At 31.5% G+C, this 22,632-nt stretch overlaps 2 protein-coding genes and 1 pseudogene across 2 annotated transcripts; 2 read left to right on the plus strand and 1 right to left on the minus strand.

Moving 5' to 3' along the window:
* Positions 1-574: 574 nt before the first annotated feature.
* Positions 575-5,342, plus strand: LOC25493643 (uncharacterized). Its single transcript, XM_039832798.1, is given in 4 exon segments — positions 575-764; positions 3,862-3,964; positions 4,392-5,238; positions 5,241-5,342. Coding segments are annotated over 4 exon segments (1,242 nt in total).
* Positions 5,343-9,575: 4,233 nt separating this feature from the next.
* LOC112421158 (uncharacterized) lies at positions 9,576-11,044 on the plus strand (annotated as a pseudogene).
* Positions 11,045-11,301: 257 nt separating this feature from the next.
* LOC25493646 (molybdenum cofactor sulfurase) lies at positions 11,302-13,375 on the minus strand. The gene has a single exon (XM_013602212.3). It carries the CDS (start codon positions 13,281-13,283, stop codon positions 11,436-11,438), a length of 1,848 nt encoding a protein of 615 aa, XP_013457666.1. The 5' UTR covers positions 13,284-13,375; the 3' UTR covers positions 11,302-11,435.
* Positions 13,376-22,632: the final 9,257 nt, after the last annotated feature.

Raw genomic sequence — 22,632 nt, forward strand, 5'->3', positions numbered from 1 at the left:
ACCCGGGCCGTGAGAGAGAGAAAGAGAAAGAAAATAAGAAATAAAAAACATTAATAACTAAACATGAATTACAATTTTAACCTTGAGTTTTAATGTTTTTCAAAAAGCAAAAGTTGGGTTTTTAATCCAACTGAAAAGATGCAACATGCTAAAATGGACATTCATAAAAGAAGGTTATATATATATATATATACTAACTTGCAAAATTTAACATCAATTTTATCTCATACTCACAATTTCGAGAAGCATATTAAGTCAATTATTTAGATTAGGATGAGGGAGAAGTTTGTTGGTGATTCATTTGATTGAAAAAAAATGACAAGTACATAGTATTTGTTGCTGATTCTTTGGCTATGAACCAATTTGAGTCACTTCTATGTATGTTGTCAATTACTTCAACACCTAACTCTGTATACACAAGGTCATAACAATAAATTTAGAAGGTGGCACTTTGTTTCTCACATTGTTTCTCAACAATGCAGGTGTCTCATTGTATTTGGTCCCTTTTTCTTGTACAAGGTGTTGCAAAAATAAGGTGTTGCAAAAATCAGATGAAGGGGCAAATTATGATAAGATGTATTTGAATTTCGTTGATGAGAAATGGATAAATAAGATAGATTTAGTTGTGCTTTTAATTGGTCATTGGTTTTTGAAACCTTTGGCTTACTACGAGGGTGATTTAGTTTTAGGCAATGCTGATCTTCGTGAAAATGAATTACAGCTTCATCATGCATTGAGAAAGGCTTTAAGGATCACCCTTAAAAGTATAATTGACAAGAGAGATAAAAAAGAAAATGATATCAATGTAGTTATGAAACATTTCCACCACGTCATTTTTAAGGTGATTGGGATAATAGTGGTGTTTGTCCAAAGATTAAGCTTTACAAACAAGGAGAAAGATCTTGAAGTTATGCATGTGGATATTTGCTCGTTCATTACAAGATAAGTTAGATAACAGATGTCCATTACAAACAAAAATAGATATAGAAATTTAGCTATTAAATATTGAGTATTTGTTATAACTATAGAATATAATAAATCCGCAATCAAATAAAAAATATATAGAAAATAATACTTTTTTGGCTTAATAGCAATTTTAGCTCCCTAATTTTTTTAAAGTTGCAATTTTGGCCCCTTAAAAAAAAAACTACAAAACCGCCCCATTAGTTTTGCAACTGTAGTAGTTTTGGCCCCCCAATGTCAATTTTTGGTTAAAAAATAACACGTGGCACCTCACTTAGGGTGTCACGTCAGTGTAGACTGAGTCAAAATCAAAACTGCCACATATGCAAAACTTATGGGACGGTTTTGTAGTTTTTTTTATGGGGCAAAAATCGCAACTTTAAGAAAGTTAGGGGGTTAAAACTGCTATTAAAGCCTATTTTTTTTTATTAAATATAAGTAATGTAGAATAAAATATATAAATATTTAGAAGGGAGCAAATTTTTTGACAATAATATACATTGACAATCTTGGTACCTTACGTTTGTAAAAAGTGTCTTATCCTTCAAATATGTGTGCAAAAAGAAGAAAGGAAAATAATAAGAAAATACAAAAGAATAGATGAGGGAAAAAGAGAGATCAAATAAATAATTGATAGCTGATGCTTCTGTTGTAATTTCAAAGTGGTAACAGATGCAGTTTATAATTTGTCCATAAAATAATATAACATTATAAATTTTTATGCGATTATTTTAAAAAAAATGCTATTTGAAATATAATAAATAAATAACATATAAATATAATAGATGTTAAAATTTGCAAACACTTTGTATTTCTTTTCTCTTTTTGTTTGTGGACAGGTGGTAAATACCACATGAAACTCACATATACAAAGGGGAGACCCCGAGATCGAATCTCAAACACAAATATTTGAGGTTTGTGAGTTGAGTTAAGACTTATAGATGCAAACACTTTGTATTTCTAATACATATATAATATTCACACATGAGATGCATGAATCAAAGAATCATAATAATTAATACATGATGAATGAGAAATATATGTATTATTTTATTTGTTAGATATATTTGTAATTCATGCATGGAATTTGTATTGTTGTTTGTGATTGAAGTGCATGCTTCAAAGACTCATGTTTAATACATGAGTATTAGATAAAATTAATTATGTGTGATTTATCTAATATACAAAACTGATTTAATTTAAAACTAATGACATTTTTTAACGTTTCTTTAATTAATAAAGTATACATCCATTAACATGATATGTTTCTAAAGTGCTTCTAATTTTTTATTTAAGTAAGTTGCAATGGCTATTGACTAGTTTTTTTTTTTTTTTTGAAGAGGCAAAAATGAATTATATTACTACATCAAAAGGCCTTCCTAGCACAAGGTGTGTCAAGGAAGAAACACCAAAGTCAATACAAAGTAAAATCAATATTTACAAGGCAACAACCTGAGCCACAAACCAACCCAGAATTTAGCCTATGCTTAGTAATGTGAACGGATTAAGCCACCAACCATGATAATTGGAAGGAAGAGTAGAAAATTTCACCTTCAACCACTTGTAGGTTAACAACTTAATCATGTCCGCCACCTACATAATTGAGCTATCTTGTACATTAAAAATTATGCTGTTTCTTTCTTTCCAAATTTTTCACACTGTTGGCATACCAAATAACTTGTAAAATTGAACGCCTCGACTTAATAGCACCTCCAAAGAAGCTGAATTGATTAAAATACCCTGTTAAATCGAAAGGCAATGCCGGGACAACACCAAGTTTATTATCATGATTTAAATACTTGACAATTTAAACCGTTAGGTTATTTTAAATTATTTCAAGCTAGGGTTTTCTAAAAGTTTGTTTGTTTGCGTGACAAAGTAAAAAGTGATGAAACTTTTCAGTTGGGCAGGTTGTGCTGGGATTAAGTTTTGTTCACTAATCCTCTAATGTATTTTCTTGATTGATTATATACTCATTACATTTTAATATATCTTCATCTATTGATCTCTGTACATCTTAATGTCTCACATATAATGGGAGATTTATTCTATCATCCAACTTTCAACGTGTCGCTCAAATAATGTGACGATGGTGTTTGAACTATTATATCATCATTAATTAAGATGTTTCTTTAAATTTTTTTAAATTAAATATATATCAAAATATATACCCAATTCTCCAAACCCCTCCAAAAAATCCCTCCCAAAAAGGACATAAATAAGACATTAGATATAGAAGTTCTCTCATTTATATATTACTCAATACTCACCTTTTCACCCAACTTCAGATTTCTAACTTACACTAACTATTAGCAACAAGTGGATGAAAGTAGGCGTGGAGGGAAAGGAGGTTCTAACAATGGTGGAAACATAAAAAAAACAACAAGAACATCATCAAGAACCTTCAAGACCGCGAGTTATCTTCTAAACCTCATCGTGCTTTTGTTGCTGTTACTGCCCCACATAGATGTTGAATGCGGATGACTGAAGGATCACAACCTGCAAAACAAGAAAATGAAACGTAAAACTTGAGGCGTGACTATGTTAAGGAATTATCTGCAGAATTGCGCAACTCCCCCAAAATACAACAAGATCTTTTCGGCGGTAAGCGTACCGAGGCTATCAACATACTATTTATTGCTGATTGAAGAAAAAAATGTATAATAATTAGGGGCATGTATGTAAAGAAATAATTAATGTAGTTGAAAATAGCAAATGAGTCTTATAAAAAGGGACAATTTTTTTTTCCTCAAAAGGGTCTTATAACTAGGGACGGAGGTAGTATTTATAATATGGATTTTCTATCATGTGCAATATTGCACAACTTAAGCAATTAATGCAGTTCCTTTTCTCTGTCATATTAACATCTTTTGCCCATTTCTCTGCCATATTAATTAGCCTTAAAGAATTTTCACCATCATCATCGCATCACAATTACAGTACAACACAAATCTATCAGGAGAATTGTTGTTGACAAATATGCATTGGCTGAGAAACACAAGTAATTTAGCCAAATGCCCATCGGCAGTTAACTGCCGAATTATGGAACTGGCTATGGTTAACTACCGAGGAAAACTTCGGCAGTTAACTGCCGAAGAAACCTCAAACCTGTTTTTTTTTTTTTTTTTGACAAAAACCATAAATTGTCATTAATAATATTGATTGATTTTGAATGTTTCAATCATTATTTTGTACGTTTCAAACAATTACATGATTATACTTATGCATATATATATATATATATATATATATATATATATATATATATATATATATATATATATATATCTTAATAAGAATATCATTTAAATCTTGACCAAAAAAATAAACAGCAAATTAAGCATTTGAATATTGTTTTGCAAATTACTTAAATTTGTGCACAATTATTTTAAAGATTTTTTTTATTATTATTTTTATGGGAATCTCAGTTCTTGGAAATACAGATCAACAAGTATTGAATACACAAGGAGGGCCAAGCCGGATGCCGGTTTTGATCTTTTTCAGTCAGATTCTTTTGTTGTAAAATTTGATGATGTTAATGTCAAGGTCTTAACCTACTCTGCGCAAGATAGTATGTTCAAGGTTTTTGACCTTAAAAACTACACTTTTCTATACTCGTTTTCATTTAGCAATGTTCAACGGATCAACATCAGTTCTGGCATCATGTTATTCATCTTCCAAAGAAGAAGTGATCATATTCCAATCAAGATTATATCCATTGAGGATGGCTTAGTTCTCAAAGAATTCAGTTATCTACATTGGAATAAGGAGGTAGACTTCATAGTGCAATGCAATGAAAAGCTTTTAGTCAAGCAGGACAATGTCAACCTTCAGATTCTTGACTTACAAAGTTCTAAGCTGACGCCGGTAGTAAGCAGAACTGAGTTCATGAAACCAACTATATTTATCCTTCTTTACAAGAAAGAGTTATTCCTTACTCTCATAAACCGAACAATTTCTGTATGGAACTTTCGTGGAGAACTGGTTACATCATTGGAGGATCACTTGTTACGACATCCACTATGGCATGCACACTTCAACTTAAACCACAATTACATAACAAGTGATCAGAACCTGATCATTTCTTACTGCAGGGATGACTCTGAAGATCAATCGAAGGAAACCAATGCGGTAGGTTCCATCAATGTGAGCAGCATCTTGTCGGGGAAATGTGTGGCGAAAATTAATGCTGCAAAAGCTTTGGAGTGCATTGATTCATCTCAAATAATGTCAGTTCCAGTCCCAGAGGCTTTGGAGGGTATAACCACCCTCTATTATGAATTTATGATGAAGACCGGAACGCGATTTATACGGGTAACAGACATGGTCTTGTTCATGTCTGGTCCAACTCCAACCAACTGATGATAAAAAAGGAATAGGTTTTATTGTTTCTTCTCAGGCTTCATTGTAAGCATTATTTGTCATGTGATTGTTTCCTACCATCCTTTAGTTGTTTAACCAGTTATATAATGAACTTGTTTAGGGAAAACTTTTATGCATGCTTTTCTTTCACTCTTAGTTCTTAGAGGTTTGATCTTTGTAGATAGTTGGTTTATAGTGCACTTCCTAAGTATTTTGGGCCATATGAGACATCTTATTTGTAGGAGTACTTTTTTCATCCTGAAATTCTGAGGGGTTAATATGGGATATGGTGACAGAAGGTTCAAACATTTGTTCAGAAATTGGAGAGTAAGTTACTCAATTTATTATGCAAAATATAATATATAACTCAAATCTGCAAGAGTTTTAATTTTATTCTAAAATAAAATAACCATAAAGAATGTCAGTTGATAACAAAACAGAGAAGGGAAAATAGCAAGTAACAACAAATTCACACTTCAATAGTTTTTTGATTTAGAGCAATGTATCTCCATTAGTCCCACTAAGTTTGCATGGTCTAATCCTCTACATACAATTTCCATCTTTCATTCTTCATGTTCATGCCTTGTAGCTCCACGATTTCCGACGATGAATCATACACAGTGAGATGCCTCATTATTATGATCATACACAGTGAGAAGTTCTGATCATTTAGATTGTAATTTGAATGAATCAGCTACAATAAAAGCAGATACCTCATTTGCAATGAAAACTAAGGTGAAATCATTTTCAGAGACATTCATAAATGTCATTATTCTTTCTCTACTCTAGTTCTGATTCGTGTCCACCATAGAGTCTCTGTGACTTCAAATTCATCGACTTAAATAGGTACATCGAAAAACGACTGTTCTTAGTTCAAATAACGCGTAGATGGTGAAGAAGGTGAAGAAGAACGTGATTTTTTCGTTATGGTGAGCACCAGAGAAAATGCCTTATCCGATGTATTGGCAACAAATATTGGAGGTTATTCAAGTGGTGATATTCTTGTGCTCGAATTTGATCTATTTCAGAAGTTGTGGAAAATTGAGGGAATGATTTTATAAAGTTAATTTACTACTATTATAAAAGTGGGAGAGATTCATTGATTGTTTGAGTTGGAAGGTTTATTGTGGGAGTCTTTAGAGGCAAGAAATGGAGATGGTGGGTGCACTTAGATAAAAAGTTCAAAACATTGACTTGAAATTTTATTGGAAATGTAAACGCCTAATTAAATATATGTCATACATATATGGTGCATAAATGGGATAAACCTTGCACCATGTACTATCTTGTTTTTATCACTGAATTAATAAATTTTATCAACAATCAAATGTGATATGATGCGACTTATTAATCAAGTAATAAAAAACAAATTTGCGTGGGATGTAATATTAATTTACTTGTGCGCATTAAACAAAATTTTAAAAAATATCCTTCAACTTGCAAGTCAATTTTATATATTTGAGTTAAACTCAACACAAACTTTAGAAAACTACAAGAGTATATTTATAATTGGTTACACCACTTACTACTCGATCACTCGATTCATGATTCCGTCGTTAGTCTTTTTGCGATTTGTGAGGAAGTTACTACTAAATAAAAGAATTAAATTCACAAAGTTTGTCAATGTGTATTACCTTAATTGCAAGCAATCCAAAGCCGATGAGACTCGCTTTAGTTTGAAAATTAGATAATTTTTATGAATGCATTCAGTGTTTCACTATAGTAATAGCACATAACATAATATCATTTCATTTCATAAGTATCAATGTTCCAACTTTCTTTGACACATACATAAGTAGCCATGGCCTAAATGATTTTGATTGCATCTCCAACACTATTTGACATTAGAGATCCTCCTGTAGTCCTGTTGTAGTATTGATGTAGTCATAAAACTATTTATACGTGAGTATATATAGGATCGTTTCCGCAGGGAGTTGCGTATTTCGTAAGCATTTTCACAATATTTGTCACATTAACTGTTTGGGTATAAATTGTTTGTTTGTGTAAAACTATTTTCCTATTCGACATAAAAGTAAAACGAGAAGAGATAGGGCTATTTCGCTTGCGATCAAAGACATCAACCAAGCGTAACAGCTGCAATCTCTCGATCGATTAACGGATTCAAGCCTTTTAAACGATATTATCACAATCACTCGACAATATCATTCGTGTCCAAATGATATCGTTATTTCTAAGGGATTGTTTAAACATCGATTTCCCAAACATTTAAACGATCACAAAGTCGATTGGATAGTTTAATCGACGATTTCCCAACCAATTAAATTACCCAAAAGCATTAAGTCCTAGATTAAAAGTGATTATCAAATATTAACATCCATGTCTAGAGTGATAACTTAAGATAGATTGTTATTCTAGTTCTAGATTCAAAAAGTATGTGTCCATATCATTTTGAATCTTAATAAAACAATAAAAGCAAGAATAACAACAATATTGAATAAATAGCTAGAACCCATATATTAAATGATCAAAAGATTACATAATAGCTTGTTTGAATACCTCAAAACCACAAGAGTAGATGTAGCTACATATGTCTATGATAGCTTTGCAAATGATGAAGAAAAGATGAAGATTCCATGACAAGATCCATGACGTCTCAACAAATCTAGGCTTGAATCTACTCCTAACCACCTTGCTTTGTGTTTCTCTCTCTAGAAATGCCCTAACCTCTCTCTAAAATGCAGAAAATATGAATAAAAATGTAATAGAAATCTAGAGAGAGAAGGAAAAACTATTTATATGGGCTGTGTTCGTGCTCGTTCGCTTAAGTGAAGCAACGTTCGCTTAAGCGAACAACCAAGGAATCTTCCATTGCCCATTGAGGAGTTGCCACGTGGTCCTTATCTTCTTAAGTTTGATGAACTTCGCTCAAGCAAACAGTAAGCGAATAATTCTGGAGCTCTCTGGAACTTGTTCGCTTAAGCGAACAGGAGGTCGCTTAAGCGAACTCAACTTTTCTTCATGAGCGAACTTGTGAGCGAACAATTCTGGTGCTCTCTGGAACTGGTTCGCTTAAGCGAACAATAGGTCGCTTAAGCGAACTGAGAGTGTGCTTGTAAGCGAACAAACTGGTTGCTCTCTGGAACTTGTTCGCTTAAGCGAACAGGGGTTCGCTTAAGCAAACTGACCTTGGCTCATGAGCTTCCTTCTTTTGGTCCTTACTTGTCATTTCCTGCATAAAATGGATAGAATCAGGCATGTAAAGCATAAATGGTAAAAATACACTCAAATGGTAGCTTTTCCTTAGATAACTTGCAAAACAAGTCACTAATTTGCCTAAGTTAGCACATGAAATATGTTACTTTTGAGCACTTATCAAGCATCAAGCAAGAATCTGTGTTGCTGTTGAAAACCATTGAGGAAGATGTGAATTCGTGTGATTTCTTAGCATATTCCATTTGCCGTTGATTTGGTCCGGACCTGGTAAGGTGAGCTAGTCGCCTCAAACTATTGATGTTCATTTACGGTAATGGAGGTATTTCAGTCTCTTTATATCCCATTATGGTGATGGTTGTAGGTTTGGAAGTGGCAGAAGTGGATGGTGTATTTTGAGCTTAGAGCTTGGCAAGCTTTTCCTTTCTCTTTTTCTTGTTGTTTACTCTACCTTCCATACAATTCTTTGCTAAATTTTTTCCCAAATGTCAATATCAGGGTTAGTTTTCAAAACAAAAATGAAAAGAAAATAGAAATATACACATGTAAAAATGACTTGAAATGATTAAAAATGATTGTGATGTTTAATTGATGAAAGTTTCAGACAACAACGTCATTTGATATGTGTGATTTGTAGTATCAAAGTATTTTAAATTGTTGATTTAAAATACTTGACAATTCCGTTTAGTTATTTTAAATTATTTCAAGCTAGGATTTTCTAAGAGTTTGTTTGTTTGAGTGACAAAATAAAAAGTGATGAAACTTTTCAGCTGAGAAGGTTGTGTTGGGATTAAGTTTTGTTCGCTAATCCTCTAATGTATTTTCTTGATTGATTATATACTCATTATATTTCACCTATTAATCTTTGTACATTTTGATGTTTCGCATATAACGGAAGATGTATTCTATCGTCCAACTTTCAATGTTTTGCTCAAATAATGTGATCATGTTGTTTGAACTATTATATCATCATTAATTAAGATGTTTATTTATTTTTTTAAAAAAATTAAATGTATATCAAAATATATACCCAATTCTCCAAAACCCTTCAAAAAAACCCTCCCAAAAAGGATATAAATAAGACATTAGATATATAAGTTATCTCATTTATATACTACTTAACAATCACTTTCCACCTAATCTCATCTCATATTTCTAACTTACACCAGTTATACAAACAACAATGGATGAAAATACTCGTGGAGGGAAAGAAGGTTCTAACAATGGTGGCAACATCAAGAAAAGAAACAAGAACATCATCAAGAACCTTCAAGACCGCGAGTTATCTTGTAAACATCATCGTGCTTTTGTTACTGCTACTACTCCACATAGATTCCAAAACATGCGTTTCAGTCATGAACTTGACACTCATCATTCTAAACATAAATCTCCTCCACATATCTTGCCCTTTTTGATGGGAAGGACCAAAATTGTTCAGATCACTGCTGCTAAAAACATTGTATTTGTTCTTGCCGAATCTGGTCTTTGTGCAGCTTTTAGTAGTGAAACAGATGAGAGGATTTGCTTTATGAATCTGCATCCTAACGACCTCATCAGGAGACTCTTCTACAACAAGAACAATGACTCACTTATTACAGCGTCAAGCCGAAGTAGGATGCCGGAGGAATACAGATCAACACGCATTGAAGACATAAGGAGGGCCAAGCCGGATGCCGGTTTTGATCTTTTTCAGTCAGAGTCTTTTGTTGTGAAATTTGATGATGTTAATGCCAAGGTCCTAACCTACTCTGCGCAAGATAGTATATTCAAGGTTTTTGATCTTAAAAACTACACTTTTCTATACTTGTTTTCATTTAGCAATGTTGATTGGATCAACATCAGTTCTGGCATCATGTTATTCATCTTCAAAAGAACAAGTGACCATATTCCAGTCAAGATTATATCCATTGAGGATGGCAAAGTTCTCAAACAATTCAATTGTCTACATTAGAATAGGGAGGTAGACATGATTGTGTGCAATGAAAAGCTTCTAGTCATGCAGGACAATGTCAACCTTCAGATTCTTGACTTACCAAGTTTTAAGATTATGGCATCGGTAAGCAGAACTGAGTTCATGAACCCATCAAGATTTATCTTTCTATGCAAGAAACAGTTATTCCTTACTCTCAAAAACCAAACAAATTTTGTATGGAACTTTCATGGAGAACTGGTTACATCATTGGAGGATCACTTGTTACGGCATCCACTATGGCATCCAGACTTCAAAAACAACAATTACATAACAAGTGATCAGAACCTGATCATTTCTTACTGCAGGGATGACTCTGAAGATCAATCGATGGTTACCAATGTGATAGGTTCCATCAATGTGAGCAACATCTTATCGGGGAAATGTGTGGCGAAAATTAATGCTACAAAAGCTTTGGAGTGCATTGATTCATCTAAAAAAATGTCAGTTACAGAGGCTTTGGAGGGTATAACCACCCTCTATTATGATGAAGACCGGAACGCGATTTATACGGGTAACAGACATGGTCATGTTCATGTCTGGTCCAACTCCAACCAACTAATGATAAAAAAGGAATAGGTTTTATTGTTTCTTCTCAGGCTTCATTGTAAGCATTATTTGTCTTGTGATTGTTGCCTACCATCCTTTAGTTGTTTAACCAGTTATAGAGTGAACTTGTTTAGGGAAATTTTTTATGCATGCTTTTCTTTCACTCTTGAGTATTTTGGGTGATATGAGACATCTTACTTGTATTATTAGTAGTACTTTTTTCATCCTGAAATTCTGAGGTGATTATGTGGGATATTGTGACAGAAGTTCAAATATTTGTTCAGAAATTGGAGGGTATGTTACTCAATTATCATGCAAAATATAACATACAACTCAAATCTGCAAGAGTTTTATTTTTATCCTAAAATAAAATAACCATAAAGAATATGAGTTGATAACAAAACAGAAAGTAACAACAAATTCACACTTCAATAGTTTTTTGATTTAGAGCAATGTATCTCCATCTCTCTTTTTCCACAAAATCAGCATCAAGGAATCTAGAAACAAAAGTCCATAACCTATAAACATCTTCAAAGTTTGTCAAGAAGCCCAATGTTGCAGTCAAAACCAATATCCTAGACTCATTTGAGCCACTTTTCTTCTTGGAGATGCCAAACTTTTCAACTTCATTTGTTTTAGTTTCCAAGGCCAATTCCCTCTCTTCTTGGTTCCTATCTAAGAACTTGATATTTTTCAAACAGGACCTACTTAGAGAGATATTATTCCTATCAGCTAACTTCTGCACAAGTGTTGGATCAATCTTTTCTCCTTTCCAGTCAAATATATTAAATGCCACTGTAGGTCCACGATGAGAATTTATTTTTGGCCCATAAATTCTAATTAATGAAAATCTATTTTCATCATGTGGATGTTGAAGACTCATTAATGCATTAACAAGCCAATTAATCAAATACCTTGTTCTTGTACTAATCACTATTAGTCCCACTGAGTCTGCGTGGTCTAATCCTCTACACTCAATTTCCAATCTTTCATCATTCATGTCCATGCCTTGTAACTCCACAATTTCTGATAATGATGATACCTCATTTTGCTCTTCTTTAGTCTTATCCCTCTGGTTCTCAGGAGAAGCGAATCCTAATAATTCAGCGTTTGGCGGTGCACTCTCGTTTTGATGAGAGCTAGAAGTGTGACATTGTGCAAATGTAGGAACAAGACTTATAATTCCAATGCTTGTAGCATTTCCTAAATCTTTAAGAGAAGAAATACTTGATTTTTTGACAAATAAACAACCAAACCCAGATGGATTTTCACCAAATATTTTGTAAAATGAACAAACCATAAAATCAGGTTTAAACATAGACATACCTAAAGTGTCTCTTTCTTTTGGTCTCAATGCACATAAATCAAGCATTACACACCAACCATTTTCTTGTGCCAAAGACATCCAAAAATAAGAATATGGTGATCCAGTAACCTTTGAATAAAGTGGAAAAACAAATAAACTACCTTTTCTCTTCTCCTTTTTACATGTTACCATCTTCTTTAGTTTTCTCCATTCAATTCCTAAATTAGGCCATGTGAATTCTGCTGATAAAATCTGTACCTCTTGCTTCTTGCAACTATCAATCATCATTTCCAATGCCTCATTGTTATGATCATACACTGTGAGAAGCTCTGATCCTTTAGATTGAAATAGGAATGAATCAGCTACAAGTTTAAAAGCAGATACCTCATTAGCAATGAAAACTAAGGCGTAATCGTTTTCAGAGACATTCATAAATGTCATTATTCTTTCTCTCATTCTTGACTCTAGTTCGGATTCGTGTCCTCGGTAGAGTATCTGTGACTTCAAATTCATTGACTTAATCGATACATCAAAGAACGATTGTTCCAAGTTCAAGTAACGAGTAGACGATGAAGAAGATAAAGAAGAACATGATTTTTGGTTCTGCTGAGCATAAGAGAAAAGACCATAACCAGTGTAATCAAAACATGTATTGGAGAGATTATTCAAGTGTTGATATTCTTGATCTCGAATTTGATCTACTTGAGAAGTTGTGGAAAATTGAGGGAATGATTTGATGAAGTTATTATATGAGTCTTGTAAAAGTGGGAGAGATTCATGGTTTGTGAAATGTGTGTTGGGGTAAAGACTTGAAGATGTGGCTGAGGATAAGTCATCAATTCTACTGACACTATTTGAATTGGAAGTGTTATCATGGGAATTCTCAGAGGCAAGAAATGGAGATGGAAAACAACCATTGAAGCAGGGTTGTGATGATGTTCCTCCAGAACATGGTGGTTGCATTTTAGCTAGAGAGTTCAAAACATTGACTTCAAATTTTATTGTATACGCCTAACTCAATGTATGTCATACATACATATATATGGTCAAGAGTTACAAGTCCAATGATAAATGGGTTCCGGAATAATACCGGAAGCAACAACGAACTAATGCTTAAAGACAAACAACAAAAGATTTTGACACTAGATATATATCCAACATCTTAAAACATATTTAATATTTAGTCAATCATAGTCAATATAATTCATACTTAAATCCAATAATTTATTTAAGACCGACTCCATTTTACAAGTCAGTTTTATAAAGTTGAGCCAGACTTTACTCAAATTTTAAAATGATATCAAAGTTTATCTAAAATTCGATGTATCACTTAATTTACTCTCCACTTGTTAGTTCTTTTCGTGACTTGTGAGGAAGTAACAAGATAAATGAATTAATGGGTTTGACTAAATTTGTGAATATGTGTTAGTTACCCTAATTGCAGGCAATCCAAAGCTGGTAAGACTCACTTTAGTTTGAAAACTATACAACTTTTTAGATTAAATCATTTTTATGAATGCATTTAGTGTTTGACTATAGCACACGGCAATATTATTATTTCATTTCATACTCAAGAAAGTTGGGAAATTCGTGACATATTTATTATTACCGAGTACTCCGTTGAATTAGGTTAGTTTAAGTCAATAATGGCTTTATCTAACACACCGGTGAGGATCACTGTCTAGACTGTGACACTGGCTGGGACTGGTCCACACGTTAAGATTTCATCTTAATGTTCTTACCATAAACCCTTCTTAGCCAAGACAAAGTGGTTGTATCATTGTATGTATGGTGCTTTATGAAAGGGAGAAAATGGTATTTTAAGTTTTGAACTTTATGTTTCTATCGTAGAGATGCCTTTTATGAGAAACAACAAGAACTAAAGGGGCATGAACTAGGTTTTCACTTTTCATACTGTTTGGACAAATAATGTGGACTCAGTTCTTCGTGGGAATAATTTTATAGTATAGTTTGGATTTATGTGTGAGTACTAATGTGAAAATGTGACTGGTGGCAAACATGAGGTGACTTGTAGGAGGTCAATAGATATTTATTGTATAAAGAGTGAAATGAAATTCTTTTAGTCATTCACAATTTTTGTGTGAAGTAATTTAGTCCTTTGCAAAAATAAAACTTAGAGTTGTCAACATTTTCAGACCGTAAAGGTTCATATTCACATTTTTTTAGAAGTCGAAGGAGTTTAATTTTTAGAGTTGTCTCTAACCTTTTAGATAGCGTGTATTAAACACAATCATATTGTAGTGTTTTCATTAAAGGTTTAACCTAGTGATTTTGGTTGAGAAGATGAAGGAGTTTTAAAAAAAGATTGCTAATTACAAACTAGAAATACTAATGACACTCTCTTTTTAACATTTACTCCCTCCGCTCTCAATTATAAATAAAATGGTAAAATTTGCTTATAATTGAGAGCGGATGGAGTAGAATACTCATTATTTTATTGGATAAAATTAATGTGAGTGTCGTACCTTAAAAAAAGAGTATTTAAGATAGAGTTTCACTCAATACTTTAATATTTTTAATTAATTTTAAGTTTAAATTAAGTTTTTTTTTTTTATTGTGTATAAAGCGTAATGGACTGATGCACTAGGAAAACAAAAGAAGAGCCCATTACAATCATTCTTTAAAGAATGTGAAGTAAAACACTACTAGTATACCCCTAAAAAAAAAACTACTAGTATAACAAAAGCTACCATCAGTTTCAAATATGATGTGATATATATATCCACGTTCCGAGCCAATCCGTTGTCATGAACGGGAACCCACATCTCAGTACAAATGACTAGGGGTGGGCATGGTTCAGTTCGAGATGAAAACAGAACCGAACTGAACTGAATTGTTTGCTAAATTTAAAATAATTGAACTGAACTGAACTGTACTGAACTGTTATTATTGATACCTTTGAAAAAATATGAAAAAAACAAATGAAATTGAGTTTTAGTTACCGAACTGAACTGTTTCAAGTCGAACTGAACTGTTTTGAATTGAACTGAATTGCTTCAGTCCAGTTTCAGAACTGTTAGTAATGGTTCAGTTTTTTTTTGTTCAGTTCAGTTCAACAGTTCAGTTCAGTTTTTGGTTTTTTTGTCCACCCCTACAAATGACATTACTAATCCATTCCTCAAGTTCTTGTAAAATCCTTTGATGAGCTTGCCACTCGAGTTGTTGCAAAAACCACCAATCATGAGATCCATCCAACTATTCAGAAGGATGATGAATATCATGTATGTGAAGAGATTAGAAGTCATTTGCAATAAGTTTTAGATATGAATCATTTGGGGAAAATTCGCCGAATTTCATTCCCCTTCAAAGGACATTCACGGAAACTCCAACAAAATGGACCATATACAATGATTGTTGCCAATTCATTTCTCAAAAAGATTCTGATCTATCCAAGTGTGACCAAGGTCAAAGAATTTGGTCCAATATGCCCTGTGAATGAACGGGACTGTCCAAGAGCCGAGCAAGCAAAGCATGAGTTTTAGGCGTCAAAATATTGTGTCAAAAAAGTGCCAAAGTATTTAATTTAGATGTAAATATATAATATGACAAACGCAATATAAACATTTACATAACTTAATTGATTATTGAAAAAACTCAACATTGTTGATCATAGGTTCAAATCTTATACTCCATAAAATTTATTATTTTTAATATTTTTATAACTAATTTGTTAATAAAATTTATTTAAAAAAGTCTCATTATAAATTTTGTTTTAGACCTCTTAATATACAGGGACAACCCTGAGGAATGATACTAGATCAAAACATCACCATTTTGTCACATTCTCTCAAAGTGTGCATTATAGATTTATGATCATTATTTTACCAGGACATAAATCATTAGTAGCCATGTTTCTCTTGCACCTCTCTTCATTTGTCAACAACTTACCATGCATGAGTTTTAATATAGAAGAACGTAACATGGCCACTTCCAACCCAAAAGAATATTTATTTATTTTGAAAATTTGGTATTCGGTTTAAGAACCGACTAATTTAAAGGATTAAATTTCATCGTTTATTTGTGGAACTCGATTTAAAGTCGAAGAAAAGAATAATTGCCTATAAAAATTGACACCCGAGGAAATTGAATCTAAAAATCTGAGAAAGTCTTAAACCAAAAAGATAATTATGATTAAAATTATTTTATTCGAATTCATTTGAGAGAATTTGTACGCATACTTAAGGCTAGATTTACCATCCCATGTAGTAAATGAAAATACCTATACTCCATCCGTTTCAAAACGAGTGTTGTTTTGACCAATTTTTTTTCTTCATTAAAATGAATGTCACTTGCACTTTTCAATATGTAGAATTATTATTTTATTTTCAGTTTTACCCTCTAATTAATTGAGTGTACACTACTTCCAAAATATTACATCAATAATAAATAAGATTAGTTTACTTCCAATGCATTACATTAAAACAAAGCGAATATGTTCTTTCAAAAGTTTGAACAAGTCGATTACAGTAAACAATATGAAACTACATATGTATGCACCTAACTTGTTTGAGAGAAATATTGATGAAGACATACCTTTAATGAATGATATAATAAGTTAATCACCTCAAAAATTAATATTGCGGGGCTAAATATAAGCAAGAACTAGTCACAGGGCGACTCTCCTTTGGCGGTTCACTCGAGAGTTAGTGTCTGCCAAAAGAGAGAAGCCCTGCACCTGGTTTGCTTAGCACTGAATCACAACATCTCACACTCACTCTGATATTTTGTTTTGTTCAATTTTCTTGATACTAATTTAAGTGAAGAGTAGAACTTATTTATAATGAGAGCTGAAGAAGCAGCATATGCTCCGGCAGCTTCCAGGGATATGCTTATATATTTGTGCCTGCTTTCTACGCATTCTATGCAATAAAATCTTTTTCCTGAAAAAGGGACATCCAATTTATAATATGGTAGAGATTCTTCACTTGCCTCCATTTTTTTTCGAAGGATATATTTTTACATGTATTGAGGAACAATATGAGGAAAAGGGTTCCAATGAGTGTGGCTCTTGGTGGAAGGGGTATTGTCAAAGATAGAGATGCCTTCCTCCCTTTTATCTAGCCTATAATAAAAAGATGGTAACATATTTTGATCATTTTGGCCTCATGGTATATCCCATGTATATTCTCGATTATTTTTTTCTTTTCCTCAATTTAGTTTTTCCTTTTCCTTCCATAGATTTCATTCATAGGAAGTAATTTTATTTGAACATTACTTGTGAGCACTTTACTGTAACCTAAATTCGAACATTCATTTACTACGATAAATGTCTAATCCCCAAATAGTGAGGCTTGGGTTACCTTGAAGTATTGTAAGTAGTTTACCCAAAACAAATGAAAATTAACCACGTAAGTTGTAATTTTTACCGGTTGTTGTATAAACTGTTCATAATTTTTAGTAATCTAGAAAAAACCTAATTTAATACTTCTTTAATTAGTTGTTTTCTCAAAGATTTTTTTTTTTTTTTATCAATTAAAGTGATATTAATGACTGTTATATAGTTGTCTCAAATTGATTTGAACATTGTAGAAAAATTAAAGCTTAGCTTGTTGTGTTTGGATAGGTGAATGTTTTGAGGGATCAAAACATTACATTCCCTCAAAACATTCCACCATCCAAACACACTAGACTCTTACAATTGGATTATCACCTCAACTGTAATATATTTTAATACAATAAATATTTTAAAAATATGAGAAGCCTAAAAAAAAATTCTTATGTCGCCTCCATCCCATTCCTTTCTCAATTTGCCAGATCGAAACCTTTTGGTTCCTTTCTCGCTGCAACATTGCAACCCTTTTTTACCTTAGACTAAAGAGATGGGAGTAGATTGTCTCAATTGGAAAAAACAAATTGAGGTAACAATGTAGAGATTTTGACCATTGATCTTCACATTATTCTTTCAATTATTCTTTCAATTATTATTTTTTCAATTGAGGGGATCTATTTCCATAATAAAGAAGCAAGAGACGAGCCTTAACCCATCACATTTCTATAATTTTTCTAGATTTGAAAAATTGTTGGTAATGCACCTAACATCCAATTAAAGTTAGTCAATCTTGTAAATTTGTAAGTGAGTTAAAAATTAATTTTTATGTACTACTTACAATTTTACTCATGAGGCTAATTTTTATTTTTTGTTGGATAAATTACTCATAATTCTTCATATAGAATCTAGGATTTACCTTTTAAAGAATCCATTTTATGTTTAAACACTATTATTAAGTGGTTCCCACAATTTCATGCCATATTATATTTAGAGTGATGATGCAATTAAGTCTTTACAATTTTCTAGCATGTCAATTCAACCCCAAAAAAATAAGTTCAAATTAGTCGTTAACTAATTTGTCTTTGATATGAAAATGTTAATGACTAATTTAAACTTATTTTTTGTCGGAGACTAAACTGGCCCGTGAGAAATTGTGAGGGACTGGTTTAGGTCTTCATTCTTATATTTATATATGCAACTCATACACATTTATTGGTAAAAATTTAAACTTAGTTTTTGTCCGAGGGTAAACTGGCCCATGAGAAATTGTTAGGGACTGGTTTAGGTCTTCATTCTTATATTTATATATGCAACTCATACACATTTTTTCGTAAAAAGATATGTAATTTGTTAAGCAACTTATCACACTATTTATTATGATATGGAGTGTTAGTTCCCTTTTTTATGTATTGGTGTTGTATGAAAGAAAACAAATGTTATTCCCTCCGTCTCATAATAACTGAGCCATTTTCAAAAAAAAGTGTCATAAAATAAATGAGTCATTTCACTTTTCAATACATCATTAACTACTTTTTTTCCTTTATAACTCTAATTAATATTACTTTTATCACTCACAATTCAATATATTCCACTTTGCATTTATGATAGTGGAGAATAGACTAATACTTAACAAGAGCACTTAAAATCATTTCTCTCTCTCTCTCTCTCCTTCATTTATACGTTTGTCTTAATATGTATGATTTGAGCAAATGGCTCAGTTAATCCGGGACGGAGGGAGTATATTTTATTGCTAACGTAGTTTAATTAAGACCCCTCATCAAATTCTATTGTCACGCCAGTTTCTTTCAATAAGAAGAAAAGGTGCCATTTAATTTGGGAAAGAAGACTTTTTTCCCACCATGGAAAAGTCTCTTTATCAAGGACACTTGTCGGTTTTTAACTTGCAAAACAAGAAACAAAAAAAAAAATCAATTTATTATTTTAATGTTGTTTCCAAGCTTACTACTGCACCTCCCCATTTCCCCATTACACCATAAAACTGATTGATTAATACTGACTATATTTTAACAGATTACCAAAAATTACAATTATATTAACGGCAGCCTAATCAACGATGTAACCAGTAATTATATTTACAATTTTTTGTATAAAAAAAAAAACAATGATTGAAAGAATATTCTTCTCAATTAATTTGTTACTAAAAATTGGCATTATGTGGTACGTTCATTTACAAAAATATTCTTCTTGGAATTAATTTGTTACTAAAAAGTACCATATTGTATTAATTACCATTTACAAAAATATTCTTCTCAATCTTAAACGAAATGGTTTTGTCTAAGATGATCATTCAAACCGTAACCCTGTCCCAAATTACAAAAAGGAGATATTATGTTCAATGACTAAAACAAACTCATATTTTTTAAAACAATTGTGTATTGTTAATTTAGTCCACAAAATAAAAAATTGTGATTTACTTTTTTGTGTAATTAACATTATTAATTACGAAAAATGCACCAAGTTTTTTTTTTATTTACACATCATTTTCTTAAAAATCAATCGATTATCAGTTTTTTTTTCAAACATACAAATAAACTATCATTTTTATCAGTTCATAATTCCTTTTAACATTAATCAAATAAAAAAAATTATTTTCTTTTCTTTGTAACAAAAAAAAAAAAACATATTCCCTAATTTAAATACCATATACGTAAGGTTAACATTTTCATTATATACATAATAATATGTATGATCCCAAATATTACTAACAAGCTCAAAAATTATTGCCAAAGCCCACTACTACATACAAAAAAGAAAATGTTATTTAATTATGAGGTGGGGTCACAATTTTTGTTTTATATAACCCATCAAAAAGTTAACAGGTAATGAATCTGAGCCATCCAAATTAAAAAGTATTAAATCTATGACCTTGGTTTAACTTTCCTATGATGGGAAAAAAGTGTACTTTCCCAAATTAAATGGCACCAGAAGAAAAACATAATTTACAAGTTTTCTTTGTAGCTATGAAACCCAATATGAAATTCCCTTTTAGGTAAAATAAAAAATATTTGTTTTATTTTTAAAATTTGCTTCAATGAAAAACAAAGTTTTTGAAGGAGCCAAAATAAAATTATATTAAAAGAACAATGAAAACACAAGAAATGTTAAGATTGTACGGACGCCAAAACATAATGATATTATCAACCCAACATAAACAATAATCAAAATTCAAGAGTAGCAAGAGATTAAAAATTATTATCGAATAGGTATGTTATTATTGGAACAAAAATTAAAATGTAAGTCAAAGTCGTGGAACTCAATATAAGTTCTTAAGAAGTTGCACCATTGAAATAAAAGTACTCCCTCCGTTTCAAAATATAAGCAAAATTTATTTTTTAGGTTCATTCTTCTAATGATGTATGTGGTCCATATTATGAACCATATACATTATTAAATGAATGAACCTAAAAAATGAATTTTACTTATATTTTGAAAAGGAGGGAATAGTGAATTGCTTTAAGATAATCTGATTGAATGGAATCCACAAAATAAACTTTGAAAGAAGATCACATTTGAAATGCTTTAAGTGATTGAATATTTCATTGATAGAAATTGTGAGAGAAACACTTAACTTTATTTATAATTCAAGACAAAATCAAAAGCTTCACCAAATCAACAAGAGAACCTTTAAAGTTGTTGGCGAGTTTTAGCATGGATAAATTGTCTTTGTTTTACTTGTAATGAGTTGTACTCCCTATTCTTTTATATTCCAATTTGTACCCGTGTCTCAAAATTATAATTTGAACCCAATTAATTTGTTTATTTCTTTATTGGAGGGAGATTCAATATTTTTTTAACACTCCTGCTAACCTTTTCCAGCCCCATTCTCAATAAAAAAAAAACTTAATATAAAAACATAGACCAAATAATGTGACTAACATTTTCATACTTCAGATTTTATTTCCTTAATCTCATCAAAAAAGAAAAGATTTCAATTATTTACCCTTCAAATTTTAGTGAAAAACGTTCTTCCAAAAATAAATATTATCACTTTATTTATTTTTATTTTTACATAAATATGATTTGGTTCATAAAAAATAATAAATATACATCGTCAAAATTCATATTATTTGTGAAATAAATTTACCTTATATATTTATTATTTATTTTTCCCCATGCTAAACGTTGCCGATTTCCAAAACATCTTGATTATGCTCTTCCAAATATTCCACAAGCAAGTGATGACACTCCTCACTTTTTCCCAATGAAATACAAAGAACTCTTCCAAATTACATACATTATTACTAATGGAAAGAGTTTCTACGGAATATCATAGAAGCAAAAAATTGTATGAGCTTAACATCATGCCACAGGGGTGTAAGTGGGTCGATTTGGATTGGGTTTGGCCAAACCCAAGATCCGAACCATATAGGGTACTCCGGTTTGGGTTAGATAAAATATCCACCCCGTTAAATTAATGGGTGGGTTTGGGCAAACCCACTAATTTCTGGTTTGGTTTGGGTTGGGTAGTGGGTTACCCAATTTTTTTTTTGTTAATATGAAATGACTAAACGACGAGTCCTTGTATTTTTTTCATAAAAATTTCTCAACTTTTTATTTTCTTAAAATAATTATGTAACCTATTTTCACTATATTTTAGCATCATAAAATAATAAATTTTAATATTAAATAAAAAATTTAATCATCGAATACTTGAAATAAATTAAAGTTGAATGACGTAAAATTGCTTTAGCATCAAAGTAACTATAAATTGCAACATCATAATTTATAACTCTAATATTTTTTTTATTTTCAATATAGAGGATGTGTTGTGTCAATTTTAGAAATTAAACTAAATTTATGATCAAAACATTTGTTATTCTTCTTCCTCCCTATGAAAATGAAATTAAAATTTGAAAATTATTGGGTAAGTTGGTTTATTGGGTATAAGTCCAGTTTTACCTAAAACCCATTATTTTTTATGAATTTTTCATTTTTTAAAACCATATCCACCCAATCCAACCCACTTTTTTGGATTTTTTTAGATGGGTTTGACGGATTTTT

Source organism: Medicago truncatula, chromosome 4, assembly GCF_003473485.1.
Source record: "Medicago truncatula cultivar Jemalong A17 chromosome 4, MtrunA17r5.0-ANR, whole genome shotgun sequence".
NCBI classification, from domain to species: Eukaryota; Viridiplantae; Streptophyta; class Magnoliopsida; order Fabales; family Fabaceae; genus Medicago; species Medicago truncatula.